The sequence below is a fragment of the Acartia tonsa genome, chromosome 9, assembly GCF_053477335.1.
Source record: "Acartia tonsa isolate MP-2025a chromosome 9, ASM5347733v1, whole genome shotgun sequence".
In the NCBI taxonomy this organism is placed as follows: domain Eukaryota; kingdom Metazoa; phylum Arthropoda; class Copepoda; order Calanoida; family Acartiidae; genus Acartia; species Acartia tonsa.
Genome location: NC_137268.1, coordinates 15,348,035 through 15,365,623, shown reverse-complemented (window position 1 = coordinate 15,365,623; position 17,589 = coordinate 15,348,035). Strand labels below are relative to the sequence as shown.

The 17,589-nt window shown below is 32.7% G+C and overlaps 1 protein-coding gene across 1 annotated transcript in view; it reads right to left on the bottom strand.

Moving 5' to 3' along the window:
* LOC145328594 (uncharacterized) overlaps positions 1-17,589 on the bottom strand; it is a 40,944-nt gene that overhangs the window by 20,630 nt on the left and 2,725 nt on the right. Inside the window, exon 5 of the mRNA XM_080172337.1 lies at positions 17,546-17,589. This exon is cut by the window's right edge and continues 73 nt beyond it. Coding sequence (XP_080028463.1) covers positions 17,546-17,589 — 44 coding nt within the window. The remainder of the gene's footprint in view (positions 1-17,545) is intronic.

The window sequence follows — 17,589 nt, the reverse complement described above, 5'->3', positions numbered from 1 at the left end:
TTGTGTTAGACAATAAATAACCCACTTTGGAGAATTAGTTTACACTTTTATCAGACTGTTTATAAAGAAATATTGCGTCTTTATTATTTACAAATTTGTAATTAAAGGTGGGCGAGAGATGGGCCATCTAAAGTTACTTGGATACTAATAAAAAAACCTGTTTCTAGTTTTGTTATTGTATTTGGTTTTCAATAAAAAATATTGCTTATTTTATCAATTTCTAAGTAACTATACATTAGTTTAAAGCAAGGATTATGTTAAAAGTCAGCTTAACTGTTAGGAAAAATCTAGAACTATGTGAAAAAGTTTAATTTTAGCTATAATGGGAGAAAAAAGCAATTTAATGCACATTTTATATAATACGGAAAATTTCTTCCTTTCCCTGTACCTTATAAAAATCGTCGGAAAAAGCCGTTTTTTAAGCAATCAAAGGCGCGTTTTGCTCTATCTGTGAGATATTATGAATGAGATAATGTTAAGATTTGATATTAAGATGAGAAAAATTTACGTTCACAATCCCTTTAACAATATATTACTGTACAAACAGATAACCATCCTGGTACTCTAAACTGTAAATTAAATTGATAAAGTACCCAAAAGTTTTAATGCCTGTTCTCTTGTTAATTTTGTTTTATCATAAGTGAAAAATTAAAAAAAAAACCAAATGTGAAAATTAAAAAAATAGCCCAAAAACTACTAAAAACACAAATGGAGGGACTGACAAACATACAGATGGACAGACAGACAGAAAGACGAACAAATAGAAAGAAAGATGGACAGACAGAAAGACAGTTGGACAGACAGATGGACAGAGAGATGGACAGACAGACGGACAGACAGACGGACAGACAGACGGACAGATAGACAGACAGACAGACAACAGATAGATGACAGACAGATGACAGTCAGACAGACAGACAGGTAGACGGACGGACGGCTAGACAGAAAGACGTACAGAAGGGCAGAAGGATAGATGGACAGACGGACAAATATGAAGAGAGACAGACAGACGGAAAGACAGTTGGACAGACTGATAGACGGACAGACAGACAGACGGACAGACAGACGGACAGACAGACGGACAGACAGACGGACAGACAGACGGACAGACAGACAGACGGACAGACAGACGGATAGACAGACAGACGGACAGACAGACAAACGGACAGACAGACAAACGGACAAAAAACAAGACAGATAGATGGACAAACAGACAGGCGGACAATCAGATGGACAGACGGACATTCACAATTATACAGTAGCTCTACTACTAAAAAGTATAAAAAATTGCTTTAAATTTAAATTCATCTAGACAAAAAAAAAGTTATAGATATAGAAAATTTTACTTTACATTAAATTTATAAAATAAAATAAAACAATATTTTCCCGCTCTAGATGCTCTAGATCAAAACCACGGAAATTGCAAAAACCGTCAAAATCCCGCATTCGGAAGTAAATTATGGCAAAATTATACATAAAGGCAACTGATACATAATTAAGACAAGATACGCCTTTAACATTTGATTGGTTAATTTAAAAATTGTTGTGCCCAAAGCTTCAACCAATAATTTTTAATGTACAACAGGGGTAACTTAAGTTTATTGTATATTTTAACGTTCATTGTCTTATCCCCTTAGATTCCTAAATTAGAATATGTACAAAGATTCTTAATCTTAACCCTTAACGGTCGGGGGGGGGGGGGCGTTGAACGCCCCCCCATCCGGTTTTTCTTCTCTGGTGAATTCTGTGTGTGAAAGATAAAGAGCCCAAACTGCTTGACTTTTTAAGTGTGGGTATGAGACATAACAGAGAGTTGAAATTTTTTGAATATCTCCATCCTGGCAGGCACAGGATGCCAGCAAACCTGGCAGGGCCATCCAGGTAAAAAGCAAAAATATTTTTTTAACTTAAACAAAGCATTTTATCTTACCAAAATACTAAAATATCCTCTAGTAGTACATCCTCATATTAAATACAGGTGTTCAAGTCAATTTTAGATTCCAGGTATGATCCTGCAGGTCCTGATCCTCCAGGTCTCCAGAAATCTTTAAAAGGCTCCTGTGGCCGCAATTTTTGACTTAGAGACTTCAAATTTTAAACTTAAGCTTATCTTATATGTCTACATAATGTATTGAAATTTCATAAAGATCAGCCGCCGTTTTCCCGCCGACCGCCGACTGCGGCGGCTGGCAGCTGCCAAGTACAGCTGCGGCCGCTGAAATTATATTTTGATATTTCAAATATAAAATTTACATAAAGATAAACATTTTCTGCAAAAAAAATTTTATTCTAGCTTCAAAAATAAAAAAATTACAGCCGTTTGAAATTTATAAGTAAAAAAGGACCTAAAAACAAAGGTTGTTAAATAAAAGGATGAGGGAAGCGAAAATTGACCTTGACTTACTTAAGGTCGGAAATTCATCATAACACAGAGGACTTGCACAATTTTTAGCACAATTTTTAGCCCTCTAGCTCTAATAGGAACTGAGATAATAAGGGGAGGCGTTGAACGCCCCCCCCCCCCCCGACTGATTAAGGTACGGCAAGGGGCCCGACTGTTAAGGGTTAACTACTTTACATTATTTGTTGACATAAAAGCTTCCAGTACGCTAATTGAAATTTTAACCACCAGGGATCATTAAAGGGATAAGGCAATAGTTAATAAATTGTCTTACATCCCCAATGACAATTTACAAAAATGCCCTTTCTGTAGTTTGTCATTGGTGGTTGAAACATTTGGACAATATACTTCAATTAACTAACCATTCAAAACTCAATAAAAGTCTCCAAAGTTGGTTAACCATCGATTAAGAATTCATTAGTATAAAACTTTGGGGACTAACGTAATAAACAGCCTAACTTCCAGATCTAACTAAAAACCATGCTCGCTCATTGGTCAGCTTAAAAGTTTGGGTACTTATGTTGAATTTTGATTGCTTTGTTCAAGAATATCAGTGTCCAAACTTTGTGACCCATAGTAAAAAAACAAAATTAAAAGGTGGCAGGAGTTATCAGTGCTCAACAAGTACTTTGTGTGAAAGTATCAAACACAAATAATCATTAGCTACAAAATACAGAATTTGGTTCCTAAAAATTTTACATCGAATTATTTTGTCAATTGTCTTTTCCCTTCACATACCCAACCTGATTTTATATCCAAATTATAAAAAACGAAATCTGTGTATGATTGTGTTTGTGTGTGTGTGCGCGCGTGTGCGCGCGTGAGCGCGCGTGTGTGCGTGTGTGTCGTGCCAGCGCAGCGCACCTATTGGGTCAACACAGAAGCTACTCTGTCGCGTCAGTACTACTACTCAGTAAGCCAAAGTAATTCTTGGGTGAAAGATGTGTTTGTTGTTACAAATCTGTGAAATTTAATTTCTACAGTGATTTGATAATTCATGAAACCTTCTCTGGTGAATTCTATATCTTTTTTAGCACTGCGTATTTTCAACAATTAAATATTCTAAATATTTCTTTTATGAATATTTCAATTGTAGTAAATCGTATTGTTAAATAAAACTACGCAGCAAAATGAACAAATCTATGTTTAAAAGAAACTATTATGAAGGTTAGAATATTTTTTTTTAAGTTTTATTTTTATTGCATATGAATCAGTATGGCTGTGAACCGGTTCTAATCCTGCGGATATGAATCTGTTTTGAAGCCTTCTTGAGATTGGTGTATACATTTTTACAAGCTAAGCTTTTCTATATTAGGAGTCGGTCCGTCCATTCGTAAGTCCACATCGGTTAGCTTTTTTCATTAATTTAGACATGATGGAATTTTCCTTTTGATTTCAAACTTTGAACTATAACAGTTATGACACACTTCAATAGTTAATGTTCTGTAGAGAGCTTCGATTTTATGAATGTTTCATCTTTGTTTCTCTGATGTTTATCAGGGATCTAAAGGAATATGACAATGGCCGATAAATTGATGTACATCTCAATTGATAATGCACATAACTACTACTTCTGTATAATTTCAATTAGTGGTTGAAACCTTTGGACACTCAACTTAATAAACTAACCAATTAAAATTCAATCAACATCCCCAAAGTTATTAAGCCAACGAATAATAAAACTTTATCTAAAACTTTGGGGATCAGTGTAATATACAGCCCAATGACCCCTCCTTTCCTGGATATTTCAACTGTCCTTGGCAGAATTTAGTTCATAATATTTTTCGTCGATTGTGTCATCCCTGTTTGTTTACATATACCAAAAGAGGGAGGGACATTGTAAATTAGAATAAATTAGTCCTCAAAGTTGTTTGTAAATAGGGAATTTTCATCAATTTATCGTCCATTGTCTTATTCTTTAAGATTCCTTGTAAAAACGAAAATTTAGTTTAAAGTAAAAACAAGAAAAATTAATCCATAAATGAGATGCTATAAAATAAAATATTTAGGCTTTCACTCGAAGTACCTTGATGAGCATTGAAACCATTAATTTTGGGTCAGGTTGTCAGGATAGGTTGTATAAGGAGAAGGGGGGTGGCATTTTACTTAAAACGTTTTTTATTTGTGGCATATCTTTGAGCAAATAAAATGAAGTTTTTTATGCATTATTTTTAAAATATTTTTACTCTTACAATTGTATATTTTAAAATCCACTGTTGGACTGTATTTACACAGGTACCCAAAGATTTATTACCATTATCGCTTATATTAAGCTTAAAAACTTTGGGTACTTCTATAGAATTTTGATTGGTTGGTTCCGAACAAGTAGTGCCCAATCAATAATTTTAATCTTCAACAGGGGTAATATTATTTTCATTATGGCTTTGAAACCGATTAATATCTGCGGGATTAGAATCGGTTCAAAGCCATACTGGAAAAATGTGTAACGTATCATAATCTAGACAAATTTTATATGAGTATGAAAATGAAAAAAACAAAAAACATAATATCTATGCCAGATTTGTAAGCCCTTGACTTCGGCCCCTCAGGGTTAACAAAACCGGAATAAATCTTTTCATTTTTAAATTTACTATCCGTGGAATGCTGTCTATAATACGATGCAATATCATCATTGCAATTAAACATTCATTGTCTTATCCCAATAAAAATTGTAAAAATTTGCGCTTTTACTTATTATAATTACCATGGATAACACAATAGCCGATATATTTGTATACTTCCTCAATGATAATAGACAAAATTACCCTCAAAATTCAGTAAATTACAATTAATGGTTGAGACGTTTAATAAATACAAATTTAAATCCCCAAATCCAAATCCAACGAATAAGAAAACGTTGTTATAAAACTTTGGGAGCCAGTTTAATAAACAGGCCAATTTTACTTTGTCTGGGATAACCACACTCGCTCATTCGTCCGCTTAAAAGCTTTAAATTTACATGTTTTAAAATAGTAAATTAATTAGATTGGTTTAGAAATTGTTTTGGTGACATGGTTGATATGGGTTTGGCTTTATTTCTTAAAACGTTTTTATGATGCATTTGTTTGAACAAACAATTGCCATTGACCGTAAATTACACTTGTACCCAAAGTTTTATAACAAGTTTAAGCTGGTGAATTGGTATAGGGTAGGACTTTACGTTATATGATTCAATTATCAATATTAATTTCAATATAGTTGGAAAGCTGTTAATAATACGATGGAATAAATAACTATTTCAGTATGGCATCGAATACTTTTAATTTCTGCAGGTTCTAAGCCATACTGATAAATTTATGTTTAGTGTCGTTTTAAAGACAACTTTCATTAAATATTTAATAATAAAGTAAAAAACATTTTACTTGTTTTGAAAGCCTGGGCCTTCGGCCCCTCAAGGCCAACTAAACTGGAATAAATCTCATAATTTTTTTATATTTTACTATTCCTAAAGAGTTGTTATTAACACAATCTGTTTTATTTTATCTGAACTAGCGGCTTCGCCCCTAGCCTCTAGGGGCTTGCCCCAAGAGGTTACAAAAAAAGAAGGACCAAGGAAATCCCCTACAAAAAAGGGGGGGGATTTTTTGTTTTTGGGGGGTTTGGGGGTGTCCTACCCCCCAAGAAAATAGCCTAAAACCACCACAGGACCAGTAGGTATATTCCCTGAAGAGTAGAATTCGATAGGTTCAGTGGTTACCGAGATCTTAAGGGACGGACAGACAGACAGACATCGTTCTACTTTGTATTATAGATTATAAGGATTCTGAACCCATATATAAAAAATATCGTTCATTTATCTATCTCTCTGCGGAAAAGTCTAAAGCAATGTGATAAATAATCCATCACCAGGGAGGGAAGGGACACTGTGCTCTTTAATTCACTGTTACCCAAAGTTTTTTACTGCTTTTTCTTATTGTTAGCTCAGAAACATTTTAACCAACAATTTTAATACTTGGAAGGGGTAATCATGTTTATTGTCATTTGGGATGTATTTCAATTTGTCGTTCATTATCTTATCCCTTAACACGTAGCGCATCCGCTCAGCGTAGGGAAGGTGATAGGTTTGTATCTCGGTCCGTCACTGTGTCATAACTAAAGACATTAAAATTGGTTCCTACTGCTGCTATGTCAGATGCGTGACATAAATAGATAGAGTGAGGGGAATGCCTTGGCCTAAAACAGGTGCAACTTATTATTATGCATAGTTAGGACTTCTCAGACAAAGGTCGTGCAATCCACTTAACCTAAAATAACCTATCAAAATTTAATAAACCAAGGATGACAATATCCATAAAAGCGAAGCACTAAAATGGTTAGACAAACGGACATTAACTCTTGTATAGTGCCAGTACTGAATAATTAGAATATAAATGTATAAGAGTAGAAACAAAATTTTAAGTAACTTTGTTGAAAAACTGCTTGATACAGGATAATATTTATGTACATACTTATATTTTTAGTACTTGATTATAGAGTTACTTCGATTATAATATTGTACTTTGTTGTTCCAAGGAATCAATATATAAAAATCAATCGGATAATTAGATCACATAAAAATTTGTTTTAAAAAAAGTAAAAATCAACATGTTTAAAATGGACGTATGGACATTTTGGTAATGATTATAGAGTTGCTGCGCTTTCTATATCGTACCAAATTACAACAGGAATCACCATGCAAAGTTTGAAATCGATAGGACAATTCTAACATGCCTAAACTAACCAAAAAAAATCTATCCGTTCCGGATGTACGGACAGACGTACTTACGGACGGACGTATTGACCCTAATTATAGAAAGCTTCGCTTTTAAAATTACGATAAAACACCCCTTGCCACGAAAGGGACTATATCCAAATTTTATTATCGCAGGAATCGAAAGGGATAAGACAATGGCAGATTAATTGATGTAAATTACATCCTCAATGATGGTAAACAAAATTACCCCTTTTATGGATTACAATTAGGAGTGGACGTTTGGACACAATATACTAAAGTAACGGGATGTTTGTCTGTTTGTGTGTCTGTACTGAAGGATCTTACTAACCGCTGAACCTATCGGGTTCTCCTTAACAGGTAGCTTCTCATAGGTCCCGGGAAGGTTTATAACTATTTTCTTGGGGGGTGGGACACCCTCAACCTCCAAAAAATGAAAAATACCACCCCTTAAAAAAATTTAATTTTTTAACTAAAATTAAAAATTATGGGAGGGGGGTCCCCCCCTCCAAAAAAAAAAAATCCAGTCTTCAAAATATTTTTCCCTTTTTCTATTAAAATCTAAAATAAGAAATTGGTGTATTAAATTCGACTCCCCCCTCCTCAAGTGCCCCTAGAGGCGTCTATGGGCGTAACCGCTAGTAGTTAATAAACTAACCAATCTAAATTCAATAAAAGTCCTAAAAAGATATTAAAACGTTATTATGAAACTTTGGGGACTAATGTAATTGATCAGCTTAATAACTTATATTGAAATTTGATTCCTTGGTTTAAAAATAGCTGTGTCAAAACTTTTTGACCAATGATTTATTTATCTCTTATCGTAAATGAGAAATTCACATCTATTTATCGTCCATTGTCTTATTCCTTAAGATTCCTAGTAAAAAATAAAATTTTGTTTGAAGTCAAAAAAAGAAAAAACATACATGCTCAAAAAAAAAACATTAACGCTTTAACTTGAAGTACCTTGTTGAGCACTGGAACTAGGCAAGGTTAGGTTGTATAAGGAGGGGGTGGTAGGGGGGGGGGGGGTTATTACTTAAAATGTTTTATATTATGTATGTTTTTGAGCAAAAACAATGAAGGAGGTGCCATTGGACTGTAAATTACTGGTACCAAAAGTTTTATCTTAAGTTCTATTTTAAGTTACCTCTCTATGTCCTGTCTCTCCTTGTAATATAATTGAACTGGCGGCTTCGCCCCTAGCCTTTAGGGGCTTTGCCCCAACGGGTAATTAATAAAAAAATTGGAGAAGCAACCACTTATTTTGAACATATTTTTAAAAAAAGCATATTTGGGATTTTGGTGCTGCGAACTATAATTTTATGAGTTATTTTTTGGGGGGGAGGAGTTGGGGGTGTCTCACCCCCAAGAAAATAGCTTAAAACCACCACAGAACCAGTAAGTATATTCCCTGAAAAGTAGAGCCCATTCGGTTCAGCGGTTATAGAGATCTTAAGCTTCAGACGGACAGACAGACATCGTTCTACTTTGTACCACAAAAGACACAACTTGCAAAATCCCTAGGAGAAAAGACAGAGCTTGTAAGACAAAAGACACAGCTTTTCTCAAGACAAAAGACACGACTTGCCTGAGAAAAGACAGAGCTTTTAGGGGCACTATGATGTGTGTCTATTCTGGAAAGTCTACGTTGACTAATAGTAATTTTTAAAAGCGAAGCTTTTCTATAATTAGGGTCGGTCCGTCTGTCTGTACGTCACAGACAGTTAGCTCTTTTTGTTAATTTAGATAGGTTAGAATTGTCCTATCGATTCCAAACTTTGCATGATGATTCCTGTAGTAGTTAGGTACAATTTAGAAAGCGTAGCAACTCTATAATCAATATCAGAATGTCCATGCGTCCATTTTAAACATGTCGATTTTTAACTTTTTTTGACAACAAATTTTTGTATGTTAAACTTGTATGTTAAACCAAAAATAATTAATTCAGAGATTTAAAGGGAAAAGACAATGGATGATACATTAATATATATCTTCAATAATGATAAACTACCCCTCATTAATTGTAATTTTATTGCACATTGCAAGTAAATTAATTAACCAATCAAAATTTAATAAAATGATAAATTTTAACTAGGGTTGGGCCGGATACTTTTTTGGCCGGATACCGGGTATCCGGCTGATTTCAAATGCCGGATATCTGGCAAATATCCGGTTATCCGGCCAAATTACCGGATATCCAGCCAAATTGCCGGATATCCGACCAAATTACCAGATATCAAAGTAGTAAAAAAAAATTTCTTCAGAAATCTTATATAAATTTACATAAAGTTAAACTTATCCAGAAAAAATGTTCTTCTAGCTTCAATAATAAGAAAATTATAGCCATTTAAGATTTTAAAAAGCAGAGATTTTTGGTGTAAAGTATAAAAAATTATAGAGCCGGATATCCGGCCGGATAGTTTCAATATCCGGTATCCGGCCGGATATTGAAAATGGCCGGATATCCGGCCACACTGGATATCCGGCCCAACCCTAATTTTAACACTATCCAATCACGATTATAAGGGAAATGACAATGGTTAATAATTTTTTATACGTCCAAACAAGTAATTATCAAAATTATTACATTAGAATTATTGTTTTAAAGTACCCAAAGTTTTTAAACCATCAAACACAACATTGTGGACCAGTGTAATTTACAGTCAAATGTCCCCTCCCCTTGTATTATTCAATATTTATTTCTGTTTTACAATTTATTAAAGCTTTGTATAAACAAAGGAGGGAGGGGACATTAGACTGGAAATTAAACTTGTCCCAAAAACAAATCTGCTGTTTGTTGGCTTAAAAACTTGTATGTTTTTTTGAGTTGTACAAACCAACAGTGTCTTAAACTTTCTACTAAAAAAGTGTTACCTACAAAAAAGATTTATTGTAATTGTGGTGCTTACATAAATTTATCGTCCAATGTCTTATCTCCTTAGATTCCTCGTAAGATCAAATATTTAGTCTATAATGAATGAAAAGAAGGATAGTTTAAGGGAGGGAGGGGACCATGAGCTGTTTTATACACTAGTCCCCATAGTTTTATAATAAGTTTTTCCTATTCGTTGGCCTAACAACTTTTGGGATTGGTTGATTGGTTGAGTGTCCAAAATTTTCAACCACTAATTGTAATGGAAGATTTTTGTTTTATCATTGGGGATGTACATTAATTTATCGGCATTTATCTTATCCCTGTAGATCCCTGCATTAAAGCAATAATAAATAAGAAACAATTTAGTTCTTTTAATTTCGTCTAGAGTCACATCTCTTCACGATCCATACAATGCAATGCTTTACTCTGGTGGGCCTTCACGTCTGCATATTGTCATATTTGAAACAATTTTTTTGGCAAATTAGTAGAAGACCATACATATTTGAATAGAATTTTATTTGATGAAGGTAAATATAAATGGAAAGATTAAGTAATAAACTATGGTTCTGAATATTCTATCATTTTGACGAAGGTGATGTTACACTATCCTATCATATAAAGTAGTAGCGTTTTTGTCTATCCCGAAGGATCTCGCTAACCACTGAACAGATATTAGTCTCCTTTACAGTGAAGCTTCTTATAGGTCCTGGGAAGGTTTTAAACTACTTTTGGGGAGGGTATCTTCACGCACCCTCAAACAAAAAATATTTTTTTACTCTTTTTAAACTCAAATTCAAATTCAATTCTGAGGCCGACTTTTCCCCCTCCTACCCCTAGATGCTTCTAGGGGTGTAGCCGCTAGTTAATTATCATAATGAAAGACAAAATAACCTTTGTTATATATTTCAAATACTAACATTTAAAAAATATGCAAACAAGAATAGTCCCCTAGTAATCTCTCCTCGTGGAGTAAGCATGAAAAAAAGTAAATTGCTTACTTAATTGTGCCATTTTTGTGGTAAATTACTGATTTTAACAAGTGCATTTATATCCACAAGTTTGTCAGCAACATTATGATAATCTAAATTTAACCCTTACAGATCGGGCCCCAATTCCCACCTTAATAGATCGGCTCCTGTTACAGTTAGAGACATAAAAATTTTTTTGGTGGTTCATGTGTATTATTAGTGAAAATTACTTTTTCTAGTCATAGCGGTCAGACCGCTCCTTAGCCGCTTTTTAGCGGCCAGCACCTAAATATTAAAACAGCTGTAGAGCGGCCAATTTTGCAGCTAGGATGACCAAATTTTAGGACGAACTTTTAATTTTTCATAACAAAAAAAATACTTTTTTCTGATCATCGCCGAAAAAACGACAAATAAGGGAAACCGCCATTTTCGGCGGTTACCGCGGTAAAACGACGGCAATTAATATTTTTATCTGTTTATTGTTGCTCAAGGATTTACCAAAAAAAATTATAGGTTTCTAGCTGAAAATAAGCCACGATATTCATGATATATGTCTGTAGTAAAAGCTGGACAAAAAACGGTCATAAAGTCGGTCAGGGAGCGGTCAAACGGTCATAACACCCCTTTTCTCAGAAGGTCATTGATATCTAAGTATTCACCAAAAAAATTTAGGTTTTCCTTATACACAAAAGTCATAATGTAGAAATTAAGATTTATTTAAAATTTTTTCTAAATTTGGTGCCACCTAACCGACTTTGACCGGACGCCACGACCGACACAGACCAGATATCCTCATAAGATCAACTCTTGCCGACGTATAATTAAAAAACTTAAATAGTCATGAAGTCACAACTCTCTATCTTACCTACAAAAAAAATGACATTGAAATAACTAAAGGGGGATGGGTCAATATGACTCCCCCCCCTCAATCTGTAAGGGTTAACAAGGACATTAGTAACGCAACATTATTCCTTCTGATGTTAACAAGGACAGTTATATACATATGTAAAACAACAACATTATACTATACTAATTTAAAACAAGGATAAGTATATCCATAAGTAGGGCAGCAACATTAAACAATTTAACAAAGTATCCTCATTCCTCTCCCCCTCTGTTTTTTAAAAACTTTCTGAATATAATTGGTTCTTACACAAATAATTTTTTTTTATTACTCCCTTATCATTTCTATGGCATTGGGGTACCCAAAAATATAGGTACCCTAAAGTTTTTCTGTGTGTGTGTTTTTGTTATGCAGCAAATGCTACAATAATATTTATAATTCAGTACCAAATTTTGCCCTGGATTGTTGGGCTTGTTTTTATATCTTGTAAGCTCATTTATTTGATTGGATCCACCTGTAAAACTGTAAAAATTTAATTTTGGGACTTTTCTTCTACAAAAGATCCCCCAAAACACTAAAAATGTAAGTTCTGAGCTTATTTTTAAAGATATCAATCTGATATTTTAAAGAAAATTTTTTTAACATAACTTAACTAATTAACCATTACAGACTTCCTTTCTAGAGGCTAGTGTAGCAAAAGACCCCCTCTAAAACTATAAATATGAGTTCTGAGCTTATTTTTAATAGCAAAGCTATTCTATAATTAGTAGTGAAGCTACTCTATTATTTGAAATGTCTATCTGTCTGTCCGTCTATCTGTCCATCTGTCAGAGACAGAAAGGGTGAAACATGATTTTTTCAACTCCTATAAAAGATACAGAGCTGAAATTTTTAGGGATAATTATGGTAAAATTCTTCATATTTTCACCAAGTTTCATTAAGTTTTGCCAATTGTTTGGGGTGCTAGATCGATTCTTACATTTTTAAGGACTTTCAAGGACTTCCAAGCTTTTTTTTGAAAGGAATGGTAATTTCCATTTCAGGTTGTAAATCTTTTTTATTCCCAAAACTTTTAACCTTGGAACTAAAATTTGTGGGTATAAATAATCCCAATAATAGAAAAATGCTTTTAACTTTAAAAACTTAATTTTTTCATCACAATGTGTAGAATAAAGGATGAATTCCGACATTTATTTGGCCCCCTTTTCGACATATCTCTTTAGATCTCTGGTAAATTATGCTTTTAACAATCAAAACTCATTTTGATGAAATTTTATTTTGTTGATATCTTTTTGTTAATAAAGTTAGGATCATGAAAATATCATTAACCTTACAAGACTCAAAAAAATGCTTTCAACTTAAAACTTATTTTAACTTTTTACTTAAAACTTATGTAAGTTACTTTTTCTAAAATTTTTTTCTTGTGTGGAAATGTTAAGAGATCAAGAACATATTCTACTTTTTTTGATACACTAAGTAATATGGTCTGTAAACTCTAAAAAATACTTTTTGTTTGTCATGCTGTATTAGATAGAAGCTCCACAATGATGTCTTAGTTCCTAAATGCCAAATTTCATTGTTGTTGTTGTCATACCTGTACATCCCTCCCCCCTTAGACATCAGTGCACTTCATTGCTTGTTTTTATATATAATAGCTTTAAATTTTTTTTTGATTAAAATTCTAATCCCAAATGACAAATACTATAATAGATATTTTACTATTATTTATTTATTCTAAATGTTAATAATATTCATGAATATTTATTGTAAATATTAAAGGGCGAATATAGGTTGAATATAATATGGGCTCAAAAAAACCGTGCAATTCCATAGATTATAAGTAACTTTAAGATATTGACATATCCAAATGTATAAGTCTGTTATAGCTTAAAACCTGAACATTCTCAGGATAAATTTATGTAATAAGTGTGGTTCCCTAAGAACTCCAAACACCCTAGCATCACACAAGGCTTCGGTTTAAGGTTGAATTAAAAAGCTTTCGTTAAATGATAGTCCTAATAAAAGTGGAAACCAGTTATCAATCTATTTTTTTTGTATTGTGGATTGTTTCTTCCTTGACAATATTCCCCAACAAAGTGTAAAGTATATGAATTTTATTTTTAAAAAAAAACCTTTACAGGAGAAATTTTATTTCATATATAAAAATTATATGGTAATTGTTATAATTAATTTAAAGAGGACAAAAATAATAGGTGAATAGTGTTTTTTTTCTTATATTTTTTTCTGGAGAAAATCTGGCGATCGGTGCGTTTGTGTGTGTGTGTTGAAAAATGCGTACTAGGGTTATTATATCATCAAGAATTAATCATTGATCTTTATACAGAAAAAAAAACTTTAAAACGTATTATTTACCCTAGTAATTACTCCGGACGCAAATTGACGCAAATTATTTTATGCTTTTTAAAAAATCAATAAAATAGTATATAATATAATAAAAATAAACACTTTAATTATCAATTAAGATGCATGCCAATGTAATAATCAATTAAACTTATGCTAATGCTAATGTCGTATGGGTGAGTTGCACCTGGACTGAACAGTCAACTTGTCAACTCAAGGCCAGACTCTTGGTCCTTCACCTCATACCCGTGGTACAGTACATTACAGACAACCAACTCTCTGTGATGCACGACCTTTGTCTGAGAAGTCCTAACTGTGCATGGTAACGAGTTGCGCCTGTTTTGGGCCAAGGCATTCCCCCCACTCTAACTATTTACGTCGCGCATCTGACATAGTAGCAGTGGGAACCATTTTTAACGTCTTGAGTTATGACGCGGTGTCGGACCGAGATTCGAACCTAACACCTTCCCAACGACGAGCGGATGCGCTACGTGTTGAGCCACGGTCGCGGATCAATTAAACTTAAGAAAACTAGTCAAAAAAAGTCTTGTAAAGGGGTAAAATAAACGATTTTGTTGACTTTCTCATTTATCATATGTTGAAGTAAAAGCAAAAATTGCAAAATCTACTTAAGGATTTTTTTGATTTTTTAAATTTAACATAGATATTTTAAAAGTATGTAATGGCACCTTTCATATAAGCTCATATCATATTGAAACTATATTCGCCCTTTAAAGAAACATATGTTTGAAAGAGTAGTTTTGTGTATTTCTTATCAATATTAAATATATTTTATTTTTAGTAATTTTTTCTCAGGAGTTTACTTCATTGGAGAACAGAGTTGATAAATCAATCAAAATATCATTAGAGTACATTAGAATCACTTCAAAGGCAGATTGTCTCAGTCTGTGGTTAGAGTGGTTTTGCTGGAACTTTATAACACAACTTTAAATCAGAAACAGAAGATTGATTTATGCAGAAAACTAGTGAATTTGATTCAAACATCTAATTTGTATAAATTTAAAACAAACTTTCATCAGTCATTTTTTAAACATGAAAAGAATATAAATTTTTTTAATGTATTGTAATACTGTATAATATCATGTAGTTTAATATAATTTGAATTATAAAGTTTTTTTTTACAATAATTATAGGTTCAATTTTGCCAATTTTCATCATGAAAGTAGGAAATAAATCACAAAAAATGGCTTGTTTAAGTAAGGATATTGTAGCAAAAATGGAAGATTTAAGTAAGAAATTAATCTCAAAAATGGCTTGTTTAAGTAAGAATTTTGTAACAAAAATGGAATATATAAGTGGGAGATTAATCACAAAAATGGCTTGTTTGAGTAAGAATTTTGTAGCCAAAATGGAAGATATAAGTAGGAAGTTAATCACAAAAATGGCTTATTTAAGTAAGGATTTTGCAACCAAAATGGATGATTTAAGTAAGTAATCAACCCCAAAAATGGCTTATTTAAGTAAGGGTTTTGCAACAAAAATGGATGATTTAAGTAAGCAATCAACCCCAAAAATGTCTTAATTAAGTAAGGATTTTGCAACAAAAATGGATGATTTAAGTAAGTACTCAACCCCAAAAATGGCTTATTTAAGTAAGGGTTTTGCAACAAAAATGGATGATTTAAGTAAGCAATCAACCCCAAAAATGTCTTAATTAAGTAAGGATTTTGCAACAAAAATGGATGATTTAAGTAAGTACTCAACCCCAAAAATGGCTTATTTAAGTAAGGATTTTGTAGCAAAAATGGATGATTTAAGTAAGCAATCAACCCCAAAAATGTCTTAATTAAGTAAGGATTTTGCAACAAAAATGGATGATTTAAGTAAGTACTCAACCCCAAAAATGGCTTATTTAAGTAAGGGTTTTGCAACAAAAATGGATGATTTAAGTAAGCAATCAACCCGAAAAATGTCTTAATTAAGTAAGGATTTTGCAACAAAAATGGATGATTTAAGTAAGCAATCAACCCCAAAAATGTCTTAATTAAGTAAGGATTTTGCAACAAAAATGGATGATTTAAGTAAGTACTCAACCCCAAAAATGGCTTATTTAAGTAAGGGTTTTGCAACAAAAATGGATGATTTAAGTAAGCAATCAACCCCAAAAATGTCTTAATTAAGTAAGGATTTTGCAACAAAAATGGATGATTTAAGTAAGTACTCAACCCCAAAAATGGCTTATTTAAGTAAGGATTTTGTAGAAAAAATGGATGATTTAAGTAAGCAATCAACCCCAAAAATGTCTTAATTAAGTAAGGATTTTGCAACAAAAATGGATGATTTAAGTAAGTACTCAACCCCAAAAATGGCTTATTTAAGTAAGGGTTTTGCAACAAAAATGGATGATTTAAGTAAGCAATCAACCCCAAAAATGTCTTAATTAAGTAAGGATTTTGCAACAAAAATGGATGATTTAAGTAAGTAATCAACCCCAAAAATGGCTTATTTAAGTAAGGATTTTGTAGCAAAAATGGATGATTTAAGTAAGCAATCAACCCCAAAAATGGCTTATTTAAGTAAGGGTTTTGCAACAAAAATGGATGATTTAAGTAAGCAATTAACCCCAAAAATGGCTTATTTAAGTAAGAATTTTGCAACCAAAATGGATGATTTAAGTAAGTAATCAACCCCAAAAATGCCTTACTTAAGTAAGGATTTTGCAGCGAAAATGGAGGATTTAAGTAAGCAATCAACCCCAAAAATGGCTTGTTTAAGTAAGGATTTTGTAGCAAAAATGGAAGGTATAAGTAGGACATTAATCACAAAAATTGCTTGTTTAAGTAAGGATTTTGTAGCAAAAATGGAAGATATAAGTAGGACATTAATCACAAAAATGGCTTGTTTAAGTAAGGATTTTGTAGCAAAAATGGAAGATATAAGTAAGCAATCAACTACAAATATAGCCTAAATGGCTGAGAAGGGATTAAATTTTGAGGAAAAATAATCCGGATTAAAATCTTAATCTGTAAGACATTTACGTCAAAAGCGTCCGATTTGGCTGATTCTTATCAGCCACCCTTATTTTTGGGTTTTTTTAGGGGTTTATAGGGCAATAATAGTTCTTCAAGTAAGCAATTAACCTACGAAAATGGCTCGTTAGTCCGACATGTCCGATTTAAGTAAGCCACTTTTGTTGTAAAGTGTGGACTTTCCCGATGTGAGCACGTCCTACTTAAATCTGACAAAAATGCTTATATAAGCACAAAAAAAGGTAAATTGCTGAGACAGAGATTACTAGGGATTCATTGATCTGCCTATAAGCATCTATTTTTGCTTTTATGCAAATTTGTTTTTTCCAATATTCTTCTTTTATCTATCTATTTATCTATCAAGCTATCTATCCATCTATCTTTTTATCTACCTATAAGCATCTGCCAGTTTTGCTTTCATGATATTTTGTTTTTC